Source organism: Hyalella azteca, unplaced genomic scaffold (genome assembly GCF_000764305.2).
Source record: "Hyalella azteca isolate HAZT.00-mixed unplaced genomic scaffold, Hazt_2.0.2 contig3082, whole genome shotgun sequence".
In the NCBI taxonomy this organism is placed as follows: Eukaryota; Metazoa; Arthropoda; class Malacostraca; order Amphipoda; family Hyalellidae; genus Hyalella; species Hyalella azteca.
The window spans coordinates 193577-215895 of record NW_025933335.1 but is presented as its reverse complement, the minus strand read 5'-3'; the positions used below and the strand labels follow the sequence as shown (position 1 = coordinate 215895).

Sequence of the window (22319 nt, the reverse complement as noted above, 5' to 3'; positions counted from 1 at the left end):
ACCGCAACTTTGAAATCCTGCTAGATGAGCCATTCATTTAAACGGTTCCAAAAGACAGAACCATGATCGTTAGAACCAAAATGCACGAAATATACCAAACGGCGAGTGCGGTTACTGCAATGCGCGACTTTCGTCAAAGGAAAGAAAAGGGCTCGTTTACAGACACTTTAATAAGATCATCAATCACAGATTATAAAGACACTTCGTTATAGCTTTGTGCTTGTGAACTTCTCGCCGCACGCGAATCAAAGCACTCACGTTACTTGAAAGTGTGAGGAATGCCACATTTAAATAATTCCCTACTTAATAATTTCATTTCCGTACCAGAGGTAATTACGTTCCAGGTATCGATACCATCTAAGTCCCACGCCACACAAAATATATATTTTTTGTTACAAATAATTAATATGAATTCCTTGCAACAATAATGTAGAACTGGTAAAGCTACAATTTTATAAGTACTCGTTTTCAATTCATACGTTTCCAGTGACATCAATTGTAACCTCTAGGAGCAACACTAACAATATAGCTTTTTCTTTGAAGCTACTTTCATTCATCGCAACGACTAAACTAATTTGATGAGTATATCCGAGAACAGAGCATTGACAAATAAAAGAAACAAGAAAATAATAGAAACAAACAAGTAAGTAATAAAATGCTTACAATAATAGCAACAATAAATTGGATAAAGAGCTCTTGCTCAGCGACTAGCATAGTTTAAAAGAGTTGCTCAAAATAACCAAACAAAACAAGGAGGTCGATAGCAATTATCAAGTTCTCTTTAAAACAGAGACATATCAAATATTGGATACTTCGCCTCTGGATTAAAAAACATAAATTTAAATTCTTTCCGCCCCGACTAAAATTCTGCACTGCTTAGAAGACAGACGAAGAAAAAATATCTCTAAGCGAGATGTAATTATCTGCGACTCGTAGCAGTTATCGGATACGTCACTTCATAGAAAATTTTTGCTGACTTCAAATGAGACTTGTAGACCAAATTCTTTCACTTCGGCCATAGCTTTGTCAATTCTCGATTGATAATTGACATAAGATTCCTGATACCGGATACTGCGCTAAAAGGAACGGCAGTGGAGAGCTGAGGGTTCACACACTAACAGTTTAAACGGTAACTTAAAAAAAAATTAGGAAGTAAATGAGCATAAATTCTTACATTACCACATATGGATCATCAAATAATTGTTAAAATTAATAATTAAACCAAACATTTAAAGTTAACAGCAATCACGAGCAGGCATCTGAAAGAATCAGTGTTATCGCAAGCTTCAATTCTTTGCTGGTTCGGTAATTCGCTATCAATTTCATAAATCTCACGATTGAATTTGGGCAGATGCGATTGACATTTTCAGAAATTTTAGTGTCATCCAGGTAAAAATTTTGAACTTCTTACTATTCGTCAGCGCATAAAATGCCAAACGCAGTTTGGCATTTTAGGATAAAATTTGTATAATGATAATAAAATTAATTTTATTTAGGGTAAAATTTGTAACTTGAGTGTTTTCCACCTCATAGCGGATGTGCATCTAGACCACAAAGAGCATACATATATCATAGCTTTCTCCTTAACAGCAAATAAATTTAATATCACAAAGCCTCTCCACTTAAACTACTCATCACTTATATAAGTTGAATCAAAAAATATTTAAATCTTGTTTCCATGGAAACTGCAAAAACTTTCCAGCGACGAATATTACGTCTAGTTCGCAAAAACTGGAAACATTCGAAAGTTCTTCTTCAAGAATAGTTCGGTGTAAAATGCCGTATATAATAGAATTTTCTGTCTGTAAATATTATATGTCTACAGCTGAAGAATAGCAATGACTATATAAGAGAAATTGAATTAGATGAAAAACGCTTCATCATCTGTAGATTCTCTCTAACCTGATGTGATCTTTCGTACAGTTCAAGTAATGCTCATACTCATAGCCAAAAAGCTCCATGTCTACCCTGTAGATTTCGATGAGCTTCTTCATCATCTCCGTGGAAAGCTGACACAGAAATGAGTCCGCTACTTCACCTGTTGGAGCGTTTCGATTTCGATTGATACGCTTCGGTTTTATGTATTTTTCGATGCCGCTCTTGAAAATGACGTAGTTGGAATCCTCATCAAGAGTTTCCATCTGAAAAACAAAGGGACGTGAATATCGTATTTCTGTAAATTAAAACTGGGATGTTTTCCCAAACGCATGTAAAATTAACGATCAATAAAAATAATTTATAGAACTAAGAGAAATATCTTGTATATTCTATGTGAGTTGCCCTGGTTAACTTCAATTATGAAACGAAACGCAATGAATGCATATAATGAAACTTGGAATAGGTAAGCAACAAAAGAGCTGGATTGCTCGCCTATACGTGTTTATTCCCTTTTTATTGGAACATTCATGCCACTCACTGAATGGTGAGTCATGGTGAATGTTATTCAAAATGAATAATAATTTTTTATTTTTTTATGTGTAGTCACTTGAGCCCCTTATTATCCGCTATCGAATCCTAATGCTCTTATACACACCGAATATAGAGTCCATTCTTGTGCTTACGAACATCGAGAAAATTTCGCTGAAGGCTGACTTATTATAACATTCGACAGGCTTTTCACTTGAAACGCTAATCGGAAAAATACGTATTTTCAATACGTGTCTGTAAAAATACATGTCTCGTATGTAGTCTAAAATATCTCAATACGTGTCTCACAAGTCGGACTCGTGCCGACGATAATCTTCATAATGACGTACAGCGCACATCCCGCTTTTCATCTCACCTTTGCGATGACGTCGAACTCGAAGAGACACGGCGTGCAGAATTGGCTGATGGGAGTCCAGTGTTCATCTAGAACCTCCCCTCGCGCGTTGCTGTCGATGAGATACTGTACGAGCTGAGGGAAGGTCGGCACCACGAGCTTACGAGCCAACCTTGCCCTCGCCAAGGAACTCGAGGGCGATCCGTACCAGCGAGGGGCGGCAGAGTTGCCTAGTGTGGAGTCCGTGGTTGGGTGCTCGCCGAGGGACGGGTATGTTGAGACGATGTCACGTGCCAGGCGACTGTAGTATCGCTTCCCTGACAGTAACTTGTCCCTGAAAAAATATTTAATATTAGGGAAGAACGTATCCACTTATATTCTTTCCCGAAAGGAAAACATTGTGAAAGGACCTATAGAACCCCTACGTAGCACGACATGTGGCAGTGAAATCAAATGCGAGTTAACCTACGACTGTTGTAATTATATAGAAAGATATGTGATGTGTGAGACAGATGTTCTCTCTATGGATAGAGAGAACATAGTGAGATAGATGTTCTCTTGAACATGAAATGTGACTACAAATGTCAGACTTTGCTACGAAAGCTCATGGTTTTAACAGGAATCACAGAACATAAAATTGTATTCAGTAATATTGAAATATTCTGAGCTTAATTACCTAAAAAGGCAAAGAGTAATAAAAAAACATGGTATGAGTCCAGTAGAATCGCTTTCATTATGGATATCGCAGAAACATTCAAAACGTAGTTCAGAGCAAAATTACTCTGGATTACTCAAGCATAATCATCAGAGTAGCGATCTCAAAGCAAATTCAGAGCATAATTATCACAGATGCATAATTATCTCCGAAGCATTAGAATGCTCATATCAGAGTATAACTAAAACAAGAGCGTGTATGGGAGCACACGCTTATTATTTAATTGAATTAAAAACAACAACAAACAAACAAATTATTGTTTAAAGACCAGCAACTCGCCTGTAGGCGGAGACCAGACGATGCAGAGGATGGCGGGCGATGAGAAACGATAGCGGCCGCTGTGTCTGGTTCATGAAGTTCTCGAGCTCCATGGTGGTGGGTCTGTGGAAGAGGGTTATTCATCAACAATCGTCTTATTCATAAACTATCGTAAAATATAATGTCGACATTGCTCCTAAGATATCATGTCGACATTGCTCCTAAGATATCATGTCGACTTTGCTCCTAAGATATCATGTCGACTTTGCTCCTAAGATATCATGTCGACATTGCGCCTAAGATATAATGTCGACATTGCTCCTAAGATATAATGTCGACATTGCGCCTAAGATATAATGTTGACGTTACTCATGAAATATAATATCGATCGAGATTGCCACATACCTGGCATATTTTTGACGAGCTAGAGTAATGGGCGTCTCTTTAGACCTGAGAAGAAAGTTCTCAGAGTATCCCGCCAGGATGTTGAAGTTGTAGAACCACGTAGAGGACGCAGCCTTGAAGACGCTACACCACACTAGGTTGAATTTTTTATTGATGAGAAACTCCCAGGCGTTGATGCTGTTGTTCGGGCCCGCAATGTCCAACCCGTGCCGATGACAGACCTTCAAAGAATCAATTGATGCAGCGTAGAACATCGTATATCATGTGCCACATACCTGGCATATTTTTGACGAGCTAGAGTAATGGGCGTCTCTTTAGACCTGAGAAGAAAGTTCTCAGAGTATCCCGCCAGAATGTTGAAGTTGTAGAACCACGTAGAGGACGCAGCCTTGAAGACGCTACACCACACTAGGTTGAATTTTTTATTGATGAGGAACTCCCAGGCGTTGATGCTGTTGTTCGGACCCGCAACGTCCAACCCGTGCCGATGACAGACCTTCAAAGAATCAATTGATGCAGCGTAGAACATCGCAATCGCCAGCATCCTTCGTTCACGATGAAATTTATAAACTAGTAAGTTATATACCTGTAAGACGTGTCAATTTTCATCCATCAATCGATTTAGAATACCAAGCATAAGAATCACTTTTATTTTTAGCGCATTTTCTCATTTATGAAAAAAAGCGCTATTGTGCTCGCCATTCCGTCCGTCCGGCTGTCCTTCTGTCTGTCTTTCTGTCTGTCGGTCTGTCTGTCTGTCCGTCCGTGACTTCACGTTTTAGTCGACGAGAAAATGCGCTCTCTGTCACTCACTGCAGTGAGTACTGAGTTATATTTTCAAATCTTACGTCAAGCATGCAGGCTTCCAGAAAAACCTTCATTTTTACATATCTATTCTATCGATTTCCAATGCATAGCAAATAATTTAATTGGAATATGTCAAATATTCACTTTAATTTCTTCCTTCAAATATCTGAAGAACAATGAAATTATTTTTTAAGGAATTCATGACATTTGTCCCATAAATTTGTGATTATGAAGTGCATAATCAGGAGATCGATTATGAATAAGTGTTTATGCATTAAAGTAGAGGTGTTTTAAGTCGCCGCGCGTCTCATGCTTGCATTTAAAGATTAAAAAATAGCTACACGTGAAAATTATCAAGATAATCAAATCTATCAAATTATTTAATCATTAACTTTACATTAGTAGTATTGTTTGTAAAAAATAATACATATAAGAAAATGATAACCTCTTTAACGCGGGATTTGCGTAGTTGCAGGCGCTGCTCGTCTTCAGGCGATGAGGACCACTCGGGAGGCAGCGTCACGCTTTCAATCTGCATTGAAAAACGAGTTTAAATTGACTATTTTTATTTGTATTATTATATATATTTATTGCATGTATATAAACGAGTCAAGAGGATTAATGCTTGCAAGAATTGTAGAAAAAACAATGAGGTAGAATTGAACAATACGATTTACAATAAGTAATTCGCTATTTGTGTTCGAAAGACCAATCGAATATCGATCACTCATAATCTAAGCAACGAATTGCTGAACAAATAAAAAAACGGAAAATCACTCACAAATATCGAACATAATCTTATATACACGAATTATCAAACGAACTGTACACTCTTGTTTGAGTTTTTTAACTATCACACTCTGTTAAATATTTGAACGATCTCAATCCAGGAACGTGAAAAGTCTTTTGAAGTAACAATACGACAAAAGCCACGAACTTTACATTAGACACTATTATAAAAGCCATTTTTCTAAGACGAGGAGAGCCATGTCGATTTGAGCAACGTGCAGCCATGCTTTTTTACAAAATATATAAACGCTAAGGAAGGCTGTGTCTCAATGCCGCGGCTAATATGCTGCTGGTGAAAAATAAATGAACGCATTTCAATTTCCATCTATATCCTGTATCACTTGAATATGGACGTCCCCGTACCACAAGGTATTCTAAGCAAGCCCTTCGCAATGAATAAGAAATCAACAATGAGTTAATTAAAACTGGAATTTGAAATCCAATCAGAATTTTACTCCGTTCGTCACCTGTGGCTTTCAGTATTTTGGCCATGCTTTAAATTCCTTTTTGAATGCTTCAACACAAGTCATTTCAATTATATTTTCAATCAGAGTCTTATAAATTAATAAAGTATTATACTTAATTTCCTAATCGCTTCTTCCTGGTTGTGATGAACGTAAAGCAACAGCGAGTGAAAGAGGAAATCCATCCCCCAGAAATTCTTCAACCATCGATCGTCATTATATGTACCTATATAAAAGAGTGGGTAGATAAACCCTCGTACGATACAGCTGAGAATACCAGTGAAGAAGTACAATACTAGTGAAGAATTACTATTGAAGAAGTACTAGTCAAGAAGTACTAGTGAAGAAGTACTAGTCAAGAAGTACTAATCAAGAAGTACTGGTCAAGAAGTACGAGTCAAGGAGAACATGTCAAGGAGTATTAGAAGAACTATAGAGAAGAGGGTTTTGATACAATAACATCTTGGAGGCCACAGCTTTAGAGTTACCCTGGCCTCAATCTATTACCTTATAAGAATCGCAATCATTTGCATTGTCAGCATCGCAACCATGTGCATTGTCAGCATCGCAACCATGTGCATTGTCAGCATTGCAATATTTGTGCAGCATCGCAATCATTTGCGTAGCGTATTCGGGATTGGTTTTGTCAGCATCGCAACCATATGCATTGTCAGCATCGCAATCATTTGCCATGGCAGAATCGCAATTATTTTTCTTGGAGTTCCGTCACCTCGACGCGTGCAGTATCGCAATCATTAGCCTTGTCATAACCGCTATCATTAGCCTTGTCATCATCGCAATCATTGGCCCCGGAGTTTCCTCACCTTGACGCATGCAGCATCGCGATCATTAGCCTTATTATCGTAATCATTAGCCTTATCATTGCAATCATTAGCCTTATCATTGCAATCATTGGCCCCTTAGTTTCCCTCACCTTGACGCGCGCGGCGTAGCCCCTCGTGTGCACGCTGATGGGTTTGTGGTCAGGGCACCCGCTAAGGCAGCGCCCTCGGTCCTGAGAACGGGTACGGTTAGTCAGATCTAGGGACTTTCCCGACTTTGGAGTCGATGTTATATCCTTTCCATCCTCAGGACTTTTAACAACCTTTTTATCGTTGGGAAACTTCAGCATTTCGAGGTCATATTGATTGTTTTCGTAGCCGAGGACATTGCGGAACACTTCATCGAATTGATCTTGACTCAGATGAGATAAATACCTCTCCAGTCTTTTTCTTTTTTTCGCAGGTATTGATTCGAATGCTGCTAGTTCTATGAACTCCTTTTCTTTTGTATATACACTTTTGTCTACGTAATTATCAAGTTTGTCTGTCTTGTCGATATTGTGAGAAAGCACGTCATTTGACGATGAGATTCCCTTACTGGATGGATGCAAACTATTGGTTTTGAGGACCTGTTTTGGGTTGTGAAGTAGAGACACGCTCGGGACGTCTTTCAGGTCGTATTGCAGGTTACCTTCGCTTCTTGTGTCTTGCTGCTGAGAGAAGGACAGAAAGGGAACGGCTCGTGGGGAAGAGGGAAGAGGGATGGCAGTTACGTGAGGGGAAGCTTGAGGGTACAGGAGGGATGAGGGAAGTTCAGGAGGTTCTACTCCTCCCTCCAGTTTAGCAATGTCCTGCAAGCAAACGCATACGCTTGGATTAATTTCAAAACATATCTGAGTAAAAAACTTAGTTAAGAAAAATATTTTTCTGTCTTGTCAACGAGAGCAACAGAATTTCAAGCAAAAAGGAAACTCGTGCAAAATATCCTCTCCAAATAAATAATGTTACGGGACGCACAAGTCACGAAAAATACCAGTATGGATACTATGTACATGGTTAATTTCAAACATTGAACTCTATAACTTGTTAACAATAATTCCAAACTGATGTCTGGATGAACGGGAGATTTCACAAGCGTACGGTCAAAATCTACATCATAAAAACCAACATTACTCGAGAAATTCAGCAATCGATAACTTGGTAGTGCGTTTAAAAATTTAACTCAGATGAGGAGTTTTTGAAGGTTTAAGTATGTATGCAGCATCTACGTTACAAATGAACTGACGAAATTATGCAAATATCAAGCTTGAATTTCAAATTTAGCTTCAATATTCATATTTTCAACACTTGCTTTTAATCAACTGACTCAGCATAGGTAGCAGGATCAGGTTCTTGAAAAGTAAGGAAAGCATTTAATGAAATATTTTTTGTTTGATCACTATGAACTTTTCGAGGACGAGGCAGTAACTAAAACTTGACTTATTATCTAGATAATCATTAGATAAATAAAAAATTTTATACGATAATGACTGGGATGATAATAAAGCAAATGAGTTCACACGATGTCCCTTTTCAGTTCACCATTTCTCATATATTCATAAAACAATAAACTCTCGCTCTATACATCATACTTTATCTTGCATCGCTGAGCATCTACAAATTTTCCAATTTGATACAATCTTCTTGCACAATTTTCATTGCAAATTTCAGCAATATTTTACAAAACGTTTTCACAAACTACGTTACATTCGTCTTCATTATATTAAAATACTCTTCAGTGTATCAATATCATCTCTCAAACTGTCATACAAACCAACCGTTGCAGAATTTTTCCCAGGTTTTGAACTTTGTACAGAATCAATCACTCTGAATGAGCGTAAATACCAAAGAAACTTCCNGTACAGAATCAATCACTCTGAATGAGAGTAAATACCAAAGAAACTTCCTATATTACCGAACGATACCATTTGTTTCGTGTTACTCGGTTCATACGATGAGTTCATTCGTGCCAATTGGTTCATTCGTGCTGATTGGGTCATTCGCGCCAATTGGTTCATTCGTGCTGATTGGGTCGTTCGTGCCAATTGGTTCATTCAAATTCGCACTCGTATTTATTGGTTCATTGATAGGTTCTTTAAAAAAAGATCGTACCTCTGACGTGATCCTGACGATGTGCAGACGTCTAGCAGAGGGGGACCGTGGCTGCCGGGACGATCCAAAGTCGGTGCACAAGAAGACGAGGACACAGCAGGCCACCGCCAGCAGCGCCACCACCGACTTGATGCGCAAGCGCCGCAGCATTGCGCAGAATTTCAGGCTTAATGACTAGCAAACTTGACATTCATGCTAACTTATTATAATTAGGCGTATTCGGGAGTGGTTTTGAATTCATTAACTCGTTTCAGAATAGAAGTAACCTGAAAAAAAGTAATTTGGGTTATATGACATAAACATTTTAGAAAATATTTCAGTTTTTATGTTAGGTGTGTGCGGTACTAGGAATCTTCAATAGTTTTTATTGATAGAAGTAGTGATGTCGTCGATTAAGCAAATATAGCCTGTTACCAATTATAGAAATCACACGTTTATTCACAGCTTGCCACGGATTTTAAACTCGCAGCTCACTAGTCTAATCGCGATCGAGGCTCTTAACTTTATCCACGGGGCCACTTGGTAAGAGGTGTAGGATGCTTCTAGCTTTGCACGGATGGGATACTTCACGTGTGGAAGATGAAAGAGACTTCAAGTTTAGGGTGGGATGCGTTGACAAGAAAGATGTATAGAATACCGGGATACTCGAAGTGTCCGATACATTAGGGTTTTCGAATGTAGATTATGAGAAGTTGAAATTAATTCATCACTGAAAAAAAGTTTTGACAACTTTTTCCGTAAGTACACCAGTATGAAGTATTGTATAAATAACTATTCGCTAATATGCTAATGCTGTACTTTCGTATCTTGAATTGCACAGTTCGCGAGTTAAATTAAGAAACACATTTTATCGTTGAGAAAGACGTTAAGGTAAATATAATAGATAACATGGAGCCGATAAACGGATTCATGACGAGTAGGTTAGGTTAGGCTTGGTTTGGTTAGGTTTAGTTAGGTTCAAATAGATACCGCTGTTTTAATAGATTAGCAAGTGAATAGTGATTTTAATTATCCAAATGAAACGAATTTAACTGAGATGAAGTGCAAAGGAATTTTAGGTAAGGTTCTTTGACTGCATGTTTATGAGTTCAACAAAGAAAATAATCAGTTTTCGTGAATAAAATGAGGACCCAGCAGTGCATATACGGCGTAACGTCGTGTAAAAATTTAGTGACGAGAAGTACGGCGTCAAGATGAACGAGACGAAGAGTCGGACAGGACACGGCGAATGTTTGAGTTCACATGAGTTTCATCTTGAATTTCTGTCGAGAAATTTGTTCTGCAAGGGCCTCAAAAATTCTGCATACAACGAGGACAGAAAGATTGAAATTTCCAGAAAGATTGCTTTTGATTGCAATTTACAGAAACAATCCGCTAAAAATTAAAGCCAACAATAAACAAAGAACAAATTAATAACGATGCTCGAATACAGCAACTAACCTGAAGATACTACATTATAGAGCACTAATTGACTAAGTAACTATCCGAGGAAATTATTTATGTACAATGAGGCCTTGAAGTCTTGTCATATAACGCGTTAAACGTGTGAGCCATTCGACGCCGACAGCCTGGCCTAACCAAGAAACACAAATTGATTCTCTAAATGCACAATCTTCCGTTCCACAAATTTATCCAGCTGGCGCGATGAATTAGAAATTAGAACCTGAGACATACGTGCATAAGCCGGCCAAATAACAACTGATGCAGAGCATATTTCTCAAGCTGAAATCTTTATTCGTGTCTAATGCCGCAACTTGCATCGTACAATTGCTGTGTTCTCAAATAAGCGATGGTGAAAGTCACACCATTTAAATACCGACATGTGGCGGCTTGGTTCAAGCGAACTTGATCATTTTTTTGTGGACTAAGTTTTGCCAGGCAAGAATTATTACTTTCTTACTTGAATTATTCTTTGGCCACGAAATAATTATTTATTACGCTCTTACTTAACTATTAATTTCTTACTTGAATTATTACTTTCTTACTTTAACTATTACTTCATTGAATTATTACCTGTCTCTTATACACATCTAGATGTGTATAAGAGACAGGGTATTGATTCGAATGCTGCTAGTTCTATGAACTCCTTTTCTTTTGTATATACACTTTTGTCTACGTAATTATCAAGTTTGTCTGTCTTGTCGATATTGTGAGAAAGTACGCCGTTTGACGATGAGATTCCCTTACTGGATGGATGCAAACTATTGGTTTTGAGGACCTGTTTTGGGTTGTGAAGTAGAGACACGCTCGGGACGTCTTTCAGGTCGTATTGCAGGTTACCTTCGCTTCTTGTGTCTTGCTGCTGAGAGAAGGACAGAAAGGGAACGGCTCGTGGGGAAGAGGGAAGAGGGATGGCAGTTACGTGAGGGGAAGCTTGAGGGTACAGGAGGGATGAGGGAAGTTCAGGAGGTTCTACTCCTCCCTCCAGTTTAGCAATGTCCTGCAAGCAAACGCATACGCTTGGATTAATTTCAAAACATATCTGAGTGAAAAACTTAGTTAAGAAAAATATTTTTCTGTCATGTCAACGAGAGCAACAGAATTTCAAGCAAAAATGAAACTCGTGCAAAATATTCGCTCCAAATAAATAATGTTACGGGACGCACAANCGGGTTCCAAAGGCCGGATCCCTTGTGAATCAAGTCACGAAAGTTCAAGAATCGGCAACAGGCCATGGGCCTATTTCTTCAGCGCCGACCCTTCTATTCTATTCTATTCTAATAGAAGGCAGGTTATTTGTTATCATATTGTTAGAGGCTATCTTTGCGTATAACCGCTGCCGTCAATCAAACTCATCTATACGTCAGATATGTGAATGTTGTCCACTGAAGATCATTACAAATCTAATCCTGTTAGGAAATTAGACTTTTTGCGATTTACTGTAACCTCAGTGGGTGTGGAATTTATGCCGGAGATGAAATTTTAACATCGGATTCACGTCACACTCAGTGGAATACTCCACGCTGTTCTTTAATCTTCTGAAAAATGGATCGGCTTGTTTTTTGTTTTTAGCTTTTCAGAGTAAAAACAATGGTTAATAAAAAACAATTTGAATAACTGAATGTTAATAAAGTGATTTTTTGTCTTAGTTCGCCGATTCCGATTACCAACAATGGAACGTTGAGTATCAAGGTGCAGGTCTGCCGGACTATACACCGCACATTATGTATATAGCAATCCAAGGATTATAAAGATCTAGAGACGTTGGTTTGGTAAATATATAATCGTATAAAAAAAAAAAATCGTATAAAATCAAACCTAATCTAATCAACTGGTTTTGCCTTCAAAACGAAACCTCTCAAGATTATTTCACTACAAAATAAGGAAAAGTGATTAAATTTCGTACTTACTTTTAATATTCCATCCATATATCATCACTCATGCAACTGGTATGTCTTTATAATTCCGTCTTGAAGATTCAAACACACGTTCTCTTCTATAAACCAAATAGCCTATAAGCGATCACGCAACGAAATTAACAACATCTCCACAAATCTGGGATCATTGCATGAACGCATAAAATGATACCCCAAACGAGGTTTTTGGGAAACCTCGCCAACCAATAGAACTGTTCGCAAATTGTATTGTTATGTCCGTAGACATTGAAGAGACCCTATCGGATGCCGCACGATTGTGAATAGATTGAAATAACATTACAATCATGATCTATCGAGCGACTCGATCTGCTTCCTGCAAAACATTCCCGCTTCTGTGAAAGAAATGGGAAAAATAGTGGTAGTGAGATGGAAAAATATTTTAGCATGTAACATGGAGAATAACGTATCCAACAAAGAAAGAAGCATCTAAAACAATGAAAAATAGCGCAAAAAATGCAAAAGCACGTAGGTAACATGGAAAAATAGCGTAAGTATAGGACGGAAAAATAGCGTGCTAAACATATTCTAGCTAGCAATGCACCCGTTTGCCGGTTTGCCGGATTGCACAACCCGCCCCCCCATCCTGTAACATTTAGGCCTATTCCACCCGAAGGCTTATTGCGAATTCCTTGCTCTTGCCGGCGAATGAAAAATTCGAAAATGCAAACACGGCATTGAAGCTTAGAGGCATCATGCCAAATAAAAAGTTGGATATATGAGGGTAAACTTCGAAACAAAAAGTTTTTTTCAGATGGGGTTCATGATTGTGTTAAAAGATGAAGAATATTTTTGAATACCAGAATTTTGGTCATAAATGAAAAATAAACTAAATTTCAAAACAAAAACATTGTTATTAAAAATTTGTAAGGATCGCAGCGATCGAAATATACTCGCTGAATAATAAGAGATAACTGATATATGGTTTGCAAGTGACAACGGTTGTGGTTGTATCATATTTTTATAAGATAATTTGTTAGATGCATTTCCAATCAAGAGAATATCCTGAAAATATCCTGTCGTATATCATTCCAGAGAGTGCAACCAAATGATATTGCATGCGGGCTGGACCCCAAGGATAATGAAAATAAAAAAAGCAATATCTAACGACCAAAAGCAATCTGGTTACGCAAAAGCAGAGTCACGACAATGTTCTTTTAGAAGAAAAACACCGCAAGGGAAATGAACAATAGCTCTTCTCATTTAGTAGGGTCACCGATTACTTTCTGGCCAAAATTTTGAGGACCGAGCTCATAAAATGAATTCGAAGGCAAGCAAAACAAGAGTGGAGTAAAGGCAAGAGAATTCATTTCTTTATTTCAATGTTGTCAGATGGTATAAATTGTCATCAATTCCACGATATTTGTTTGGTGCTGCCTAATTTCGCTAGCGGCTCATCTTCAATATGCGTGAAGAGGCAAAGAGCCGCAACTCGCTCCCGCATCTGCCCAACCCGAAATTTCTGAAGAATTGGAAACGGTGGTTAGGCAAGGCACAAAAATTAGCGCTGAAATTAGACGAAAAAATGCTCGATGCGATAAAAGCTCATCAATGACAAGTTCGCAATTCGTAGCAAAAGGTATGTTGAGCTGGTGCAAATTGTTGCCACGCGATTCGAGCCACTCGCCACACCGACAGTATACACCGGCCGTATGCACCGAGCTCTAATTTAGCGATGACGCCTCCTGCAATAAGGTGTCTTCCATTAGCCTTCTCAGGCGCACTCTCCTTAATTACCACACGCCTGTATGCCTTATGCGTGGGTAGCCATCTCCACTAGAAAACAGAATAGTAGGAATCAATAAGTAACTGCGTTTTTGTTGTGTGTAATTAGAGTAAAGGATCGGGATAAGAGTTTTCAGTTCGTTTCGGCCCATAAGTGTCAAGGTGAGCACGAATAATATACGTGTCAATGGATCCTGACCGCTACAAATGAAGTATGAATAAATACTTCAAAAAAGAATAAATAGTTACAGACGACTTTGGTTACAGATTTCACACAAGTGTGACTAGGAGAAAGTTAAATTATATTGAAATTCAAGCAACAACCAGGAACTGGGAATGCAAAAAAAAAAACACAGTGATTCACTTAAATTTTCTGTTTTGTATTCTGCGCCAAGCCAGATGTAGGAAAATGCAGAGGCATTTCATATGAAAGGCACATGAAATGCCTCTGTCATATGTGTACAGGCATTTCATATGAAAGGCAAGGTTATAAAGATTTGTGTCCCGCTTAGTCAGTTGCCACTATTAATTGGACAAGTGAGCAGTGTGCGTTTGCTGTCGATGCGTACTTTTCTTGTGGCCGTACCATTACCGCTACTCAACGAGCATTCCGTGCTCAGTGCCTCGCCTGATCCCCCGATTTTGGCTCCGTGTTCTTTTTCATGGGATTATCTTAAATCAATTGTTTACTTTAAAATGACTGTCCAAGGACCACTGCCTCATTTGGAGAACAACATACGCCAAGTCATCGCTACATACCGGTCAATATGCTTGAATGAGTTGAACGAAACTTCAAAAATCGACTAGCTGAATGCTTAGACACTGGCGCCGTCATATTTGTCCGATGACATCTTTAAAACTAAGTTACGCAAAAATTCAGGTAATGTATTTTTCAATAAAATTTATATTATAATGATATCTTTACTAGCTCATTTTTTATTGAGCGTTGAAATTAGGAAATTTTTGTGAATCCCCTTGTACTTAATTTTTGAGCTGCGTTCACGCGAAAACGTGCAGGAGCAAGGGTGCGTCTACCGGCCATCAAATATGCACAAATTGCACATCCAGGGCTCGGCTCAAAAAAGGCAGCCCCGCGCAGGGCTGCAAGGTAAAAGATGCCAGTAAAACAGAATATTTTACCTCCTCTATAAGTGATGCAGAGATGGCGGCGTTAGTTTACAATGTCCCAGCAGGTGAGAATCTTGTCACTTGCGCGAGACTCGTGCTTTATTTTCAGTTGTCGGCTCAGGGGAGCTTTAATAAGGCCCTGCAAAATGACGTACAAGCCAAAAACGGGAATTGTGATGGTAGATATTTACTAACCAGCCATGCATCAATATTAGAGTAGTGAGAGTGATTAAATTCAACATTTCTCAAAAAATATCAGTTTCTGCGAACGTATATACGTATTTAGGATTTTGCATATTGAAATAAACTGTTAGAAAATAAAAATATGAGATTCAGTTATCTAAACGTTTGACTCCAGATTAAGCTGCTGCTGGACTCTAACTAAGTTCATTCGCTTTAGAATGAGAGATGAAATCATGAATATGAATTAGCCTGAACTGAAAATATCTTTATTCTGCAATTTATTAGGAGGTCATCGAAATACAAAAATGAAAGGACGAATTAGCTTCCAGTGCTTCTAAATACGTAATCAAATTAAGTAACCTTAAGTGCCATAAGACCCTTGTCAGGCTGCACAGTATTTGCCATATCGTCTTTTGATCTGGCTTACGATATCTAAGTGTAAATGTACTTTCAATTATTATTTAAGAGATAATTTCAAGTAAGATTCTTTGTATATGAGAGCGGAAACAGCCGGCACCCAAACGGAAGTGAATTAATTAAAGGGCTAATTGAAGTGTCGCTCTAACACAACGTAATCAATTATCATAACAGTGGCCATTACATAGTTGCGGCTGAAGCCATCGACGTGAATACGCATGCGCTGACCGATTATTGCCATGACTTTAAACGGTGACAGGCTGACCTCAATCGTTTGTAATGAAGAACAATGGAAACGTCTAGTCATTAATTAATAGACTAATTAATATCCAAGTTAGGTCTTCCAGTGTATTGCAATAAAATCAAAGGAATTCAGTGGATGGTCGCTCAAAAGGGAGTCACTCTAAAAACTTTGAATGTTTTTTTAGTTGATATTTTCTTACATTTCAAAAATCTTATATAAGTTAGTAAAAATTTAAAATGAGAACAGCCTGCAGGATATAGCTTGCTTTCTTCGGACAACCTACGTAAAAACAATAACGTGTAAACAAAACTCTTTTGAAAACAATAACGTGTAAACAACACGCTTTTGAAAACAATAACGTGTAAACAACACGCTTTTGAAAACAATAACGTGTAGACAACGCGCTTTTTAGGGCCAATTAACCTGTAAGTTTAATCTCCAGGAATGTTAATCAAAACGAAATATAACCGCTACAAATAAAGCGAATTCATAACTGTTAATCATAGAAATTTTTAGTCGGAAGTAACAGGATACGAGCCTATTCCAGAGAAATTATTTTCCGATAACATTAAGATTTTTCAGGCAAACATTAAGCGATTAAAATACAAGTCAATGAAAGGCAATATTATATGATTTGCCTTCGTAGATGTAACTATAAACCATCCACTCGCAACTAATGAATCCATCGCTCAAGCCAGTCCATTTCACCTATAAAACACGTTGGACTCGGTATTCGATCTGAGAGTTCATAAAATAAGTAGGAATTTCCCCCTTGAAATACTATATAACACGTTGGACTCGGTGGATTGCGAGTTTATAAAATAAGTTGGAATTTCCCCGTTGAAATATCAACCTCAGCATCATCGGTCCAGAGATTTTCCGATGCCTCCGGTGTATCGCATTGCTCAGAACTTCACAAAGTTCAGTGATTGGCATGCCAATCTTGGATGCTTATTTCCAGGCGTGCATCCAATGTACTCGAGGATATGACGGATGCCTTATTTGACAGGCATACTCAACGAAAATGCAATGTAATAAATAATTTCGGAGCTGTTCATTAATTGGGTAATAAACTTCTATATTCATCACAATTTAAATTCTAGCACATTACATTTGATGATGTGTTTTGATTTCCCCGAAAAGAAACACGCTTGGGTGTTCAATTGGTCGCAACTTCATTGTAAGATCGTTATTAACTTTATTTAATTGCAGCTAAGTCGGAACCAGAGTTGAAATTTAAAACGCATTTCTACGCACAATGATAATTGAAAAATTAAACATTAAAATATAACGCAAGCTTGCGCGCAAAATATTTACAGTTTTAGTTTAAATTATTGGCACGGTTCGGTGCACTTTTATTTAACGAGGATAACAATGATATTTTTATTTAATCACACTTTTATCAATCAAACCAGTAAAGAATTTTATCTTTCGAAGAATAAGGACAAATTTCGCTGAAGCCAGCTTTAGGACTGACAGTTGACGCCAATTAGAGAAGAAAAGGAGTTTTCTAAAACGATGCTCGAAGCCAAAGGAATTGAATCCTCCAGCTTCGAACTGCCGCAAATGTTTCATGTAGTGCAACATGCAGAGAACTGCAACATGCAGCAAATTGCAACATTGAACGGGCTGCAACTGCAACATGCATCAAACTGCAACATGCAGCAACTGCAACATGCATCAAACTGCAACATGCAGCAACTGCAACATGCATCAAACTGCAACATGCAGACAAGTGCAACTTTCAGCAAATTGCAACATGAAACTCAACATGAACATATATCACCAAACGTCGCACGTGATCGAGTCATTTTCCCTACAACGCGGTCATGTCAGTTCTTGTGGGAAGGCAACTGCATGGCTTTCACTGCTTGCAACCACTCCGGCGCATGCACGGAATAAGACCACACGTACCACTCTGCCTTTTTAGCGCATTTTCTCATTTATGGAAAAATGCACTATTGTGCTCGCCATGTCCGTCCGTCCATCCGTCTGTACGTCTGTCTGTCTGTCCGTCCGTCCGTCCGCGACTTTACGTTTTCGTCGACGAGAAAATGCGTTCTCTTTTATTTTTATACTTCCCTTGCCATATTTTTGCATGACTATATAGGATCTAAATAGTTTTAAAGTTTCTTAAGAGAACAACGCGAAAAATTCGTATTGATGATATACCATTGAAAATTTGTTTTCCTTGAAGAAGTGTTTGCTTTTACAACTTGTCGATATTAAGCAAATATGAACAATCTCTGCTTCATCTCGATTTACTGGCTTCGTATTGGTAAACTCAAATAACACGTTAAAAATGCGACAAAAAAGGAAACAACATGTGGTAATCTTGTATCTCCTACACATACTTCTAACTGTGGCTGGAAATCCAAGTTAGAAACCTTCGTTTGTTCAATAACACGCTCAGTGCATAGAAATATCATTCAATATATGAATGAGTAACATTGCACACTTGCTTACTCATACCTCAAGCGCAGAACTGGCGTAGCACTGATACGCCCTCTCGCCGGGCCAGGCTGGGCCACAAAATGATGAAAAGTGCACCATTAATTGGCCAAAGTTTCACGCATTTCTCTGAGTGCTTACAGCAACAATGAAATGGTTTAAAGTGTCCAAAATATTCACTGTTTATGGTTTAAAATTTCGTTTTTAAATGAACCGGAAAAAAGCGTAAGATATCACCGACATATCGCTGTTCTGGAAGTCGACCGTAACCAAAATCTACAAAAGTCAACCTCGCTGCATCGCTGGACGCAATGAGGCAGATTAAAAAGCTATGTAGTGGCACGCAACATGGCTAGTTGATCTCGTGTCAACATAACGGAGTCAACATTAGCAAAATAATAAAGATCAATAGGGATTTAATGGCAATGTTATAAGAAAGCCTCAAATTTTCAATGAAGACAGTAATACCTAATTAAAAATTTGTCTGCTAATAATTAAATGTGGATTCTATTAATAATTTTTGTAATTATATATTCTCATTATTGGTGAAAAACTTCCATGAACACAAATCAATATCGGGTTTGAATTTACCTTTCGTAGTATGCGTTTCAAGCCACGCAATATGACCGCGATTGTCTGCCCCTACTTTAATAAATGATCACTACATAGATTTCTTAGTCGCATCACAGGAATGTAATTGCTAGTTAGTGACCTAAAAAATTAGCAGATAATACCTGCAAGCAAAATTTTTCCATATTCATGATTCATTATGTTATGTATCATTTAAATACAGGTTACACAATGAAAATTGTTTAGAAATTAGCTATAAGTGGCGCACTAAATTAGGAAAAAATTCGTTGAGGCTTTTCGCTTCAGTTTTACATAAAGCTATGTTCCACTAAAATAGAAATGTAAAGTTTAAGAAATGAATTGATTCACTTTTTAGTTACAATATTCACGCGTATTACCCATTACTTCTGTTATAAGTTGTTACTATAACATTATCGATAACATTTAAATTATATACTTTAATATTCCGCTTTGAATTTTAACTAATTGGGACAAAAAATTATTACAATTGAACGATTAAAGAAAATGTTTTCTAGAATTAGTTATTATACAGAAAATAATTTTAAACATTGGAAATAGTGGTTTCAAAGATAGTATAAACAGAATTAATGTATTGAATCTTATTTATTTAACATCATGAGAGCTTCAATGAAAGAATTTTGTGGTTTCCTCTAGATCTCCAGACGAATCATTATTATTATTATTATTATTATTACTTGTATTATGATTTGTTATAAAGCAGGTACACGAGAATTTCATTGTATATTTGTTGCAAGTTAAACCTTTAACAAAAACACATTCAAATGGAGAGAAACATATAATAATAACATTCCTGTTGAGATTATAGAACGCAAAGTCACTAATTGGAATATACCTCGACAGTAAAATCTACCCTGCAACAATCACCGGTGATTTACGATCGCAATTAAATGGCGCGCGGATTAAATAACAAATCACAATTAAGTATTAATCCGTCCAGAACGTCAATTTAATTCAATGCGTATAAATGAAGAGCACACAGCGATCTGCTTTAATTGACTCAATATCTGAAGGCAGGAGAATGCAGGGACATAAACCGCTGCAATTACGAACGATACACGAGGGCAACGACACGTAAATATACTAATAGGAAGTTTGTTTACAATGATATGTGTTTTAAGTCATCCGTATTCTGGCGAACAGAGCTTGAACAGTCGATTAGATTATTGCTGAAACTGAACTAAGAACAACATGTTAAGTTGATTATTTTAATGAGTGATACCCGCTATCTTATTCCCGATTATATTCCGTCGACTGTATGTAATGATTTGTGGTGTAGTTAATCTACTCTATAACATTCTTCTCTATATAAAACGTTTTATTTCATACTCTGTGGAAGAAAGTTGCTAAGACATCCACAATACTCATATGAATGAAGCTGTAGTATAACTTGAATAATGCAGCATGATCCTGCTACTCGATCAATACTCATGCCTTCTTCAGCCGCTAAACTTTTTTAGTCCAATGTCTTCGTGTTAAAAACTACATTTATGGTAGATATGTGCTTCTACGCTACCCGTAAAATTTTATATGCTTTACAATTTGTAATATAAAATAATAACATGCATTTTATGAAAAATATGACACTGCATGGACACATTTTTGAAAATTTCTCTTTCAAAGGCATAATGAATAAAATTGTGAAATCAGAAACATGTCGCTCCTAGCAATAATATTTAAATTTGGCGAAGGGACGAGTCGAGATGTTCTATATCAGCTTGCAATTGTATTCCATTGAACTATTGACATGATGAATGCGTAAAATCAAATAACTTCTTCCACTTTTATGTTGCAGTATTTTTATGATATTTTGTAAAAAATTGTGTTTTCCGCAACTTGATGAATTGAACCTTGTATTTTCCCAACCGTTTCTATCTTTTACATGTAAAACATTTTCGCGCTGGGACATTAAATCTCTCACTTGTTATACAGAGATTATTATAATAACCGTCGCACCAGAATGAATAAAAACCTGCGAAAAATTCAGTGTCTCACAGACTCGCCTGCAGACATAACGGCAGAACCGTCACCTCCAACAGCTGGCCGGTCACTGACGAGGGCCCGAGGGGTAACGTTTATATATCCAGAGTACCCCGGCCGGCTTCCTAGTGCTGCTGAACTTGCCCAGCACCAAATAAAACTCAAAAAGCTAAGGCTAAACAAAGCGTGGCATCAACATGAATATTTAGTGTGGGCCTGGAGAATGGTTCGCAACGAGTTCAAAATTTGAATACCGATGCTCGGTTGACTTTTAAAAGGAAAAATGAATATTCAGAGCAGTGTTAGCGATCGCGCAACTGCAGCAGAGGCCTTTCGATAAGCTAACACGTGTCTTTTGATAGATGAAAGTCAGTTGACTGTCTCTTGATATTTAGCATACATTTTAGTTAACTATGATGTTTTAGTTCTTATGACATAGGGATTTAAGTCCTAATTTAGGATCATTATAATGATAAATGTATAAATTTGTGTTTTTGATGCACTTCTCTACTTTCACACAAACAGCAGTTGAGCTCATTTTTACATAGAAACATAGTAAAACCTAACCATCACATTACCCTAGGGCAAATCGAGTAAATTGTAAAACTTAACCATCAGATTACCCCAGGGCAAATGAAGTAAATTCTTCTTCATTACAAATGCTAAGAATATTTTACTACAAATAAACATTTTAAAATTATTTTTTTAATATTTTAAAATGAAAATAGGGACACACGACTTATTCCTGCACACCCAAGTCACAGTGTGGGTGTTGGCGGTCCGCCAGTTGATCTCGCTGAACTTCTCGATAGATTAAAGCATCTAAGCTTGCTCACGTGTCTTTTTAGCGCATTTTCTCATTTATGGTAAATTGCCCCATTGTGCTCGTCATGTCCGTCCGTCCGTCCGTCCGTCTGTCTGTCCGAGTCCTGTTTCTCGTCTGTCCTGTTTCCGTCGACGAGAAAATGCGCTCTCTGTCACTCACTGCAGTGAGTACTGAGTCATCTTACGAAAAGGTTAAAAAATTAATTCGTTTCTAAGCTGCCGTTTGTTTTTCTTTTAAATTACACTTTGAA

The 22319-nt window shown here is 37.6% G+C and overlaps 1 protein-coding gene across 3 annotated transcripts; it reads right to left on the bottom strand.

Moving 5' to 3' along the window:
- Positions 1-1046: 1046 nt before the first annotated feature.
- LOC108676395 (carbohydrate sulfotransferase 11-like) lies at positions 1047-9400 on the bottom strand. 3 transcript variants are annotated; one of them, XM_018164468.2, is made up of 7 exons: positions 9133-9400; positions 7134-7832; positions 5392-5478; positions 4415-4635; positions 3756-3857; positions 2783-3095; positions 1047-2141 (listed from the first exon to the last, which is right to left on the bottom strand). In XM_018164468.2, the coding sequence occupies exons 1-7, from the start codon at positions 9280-9282 to the stop codon at positions 1881-1883; spliced, it is 1833 nt and encodes a 610-aa protein (XP_018019957.1). In that variant the 5' UTR covers positions 9283-9400; the 3' UTR covers positions 1047-1880. The 3 variants fall into 3 exon arrangements, with proteins under 3 accessions (XP_018019957.1, XP_018019955.1, XP_018019958.1); XM_018164466.2 differs by lacking the exon at positions 4415-4635 and adding an exon at positions 4140-4360; XM_018164469.2 differs by lacking the exon at positions 4415-4635 and adding an exon at positions 4140-4360 and having other exon boundaries at positions 7134-7214.
- Between the last annotated feature and the right edge of the window lie 12919 nt (positions 9401-22319).

Excerpts from the sequence above, each read along its gene's own strand:
- LOC108676395 (XM_018164468.2), bottom strand. The coding sequence starts at position 9,282 with ATGCTGCGGCGCTTGCGCATCAAGTCGGTGGTGGCGCTGCTGGCGGTG. Across the intron at positions 5,479-7,133 it reads GCTACGCCGCGCGCGTCAAG|ATTGAAAGCGTGACGCTGCC; the intron begins GTGAGGGAAACT and ends TTTTCAATGCAG. Across the intron at positions 2,142-2,782 it reads AGTTCGACGTCATCGCAAAG|ATGGAAACTCTTGATGAGGA; the intron begins GTGAGATGAAAA and ends TTTGTTTTTCAG.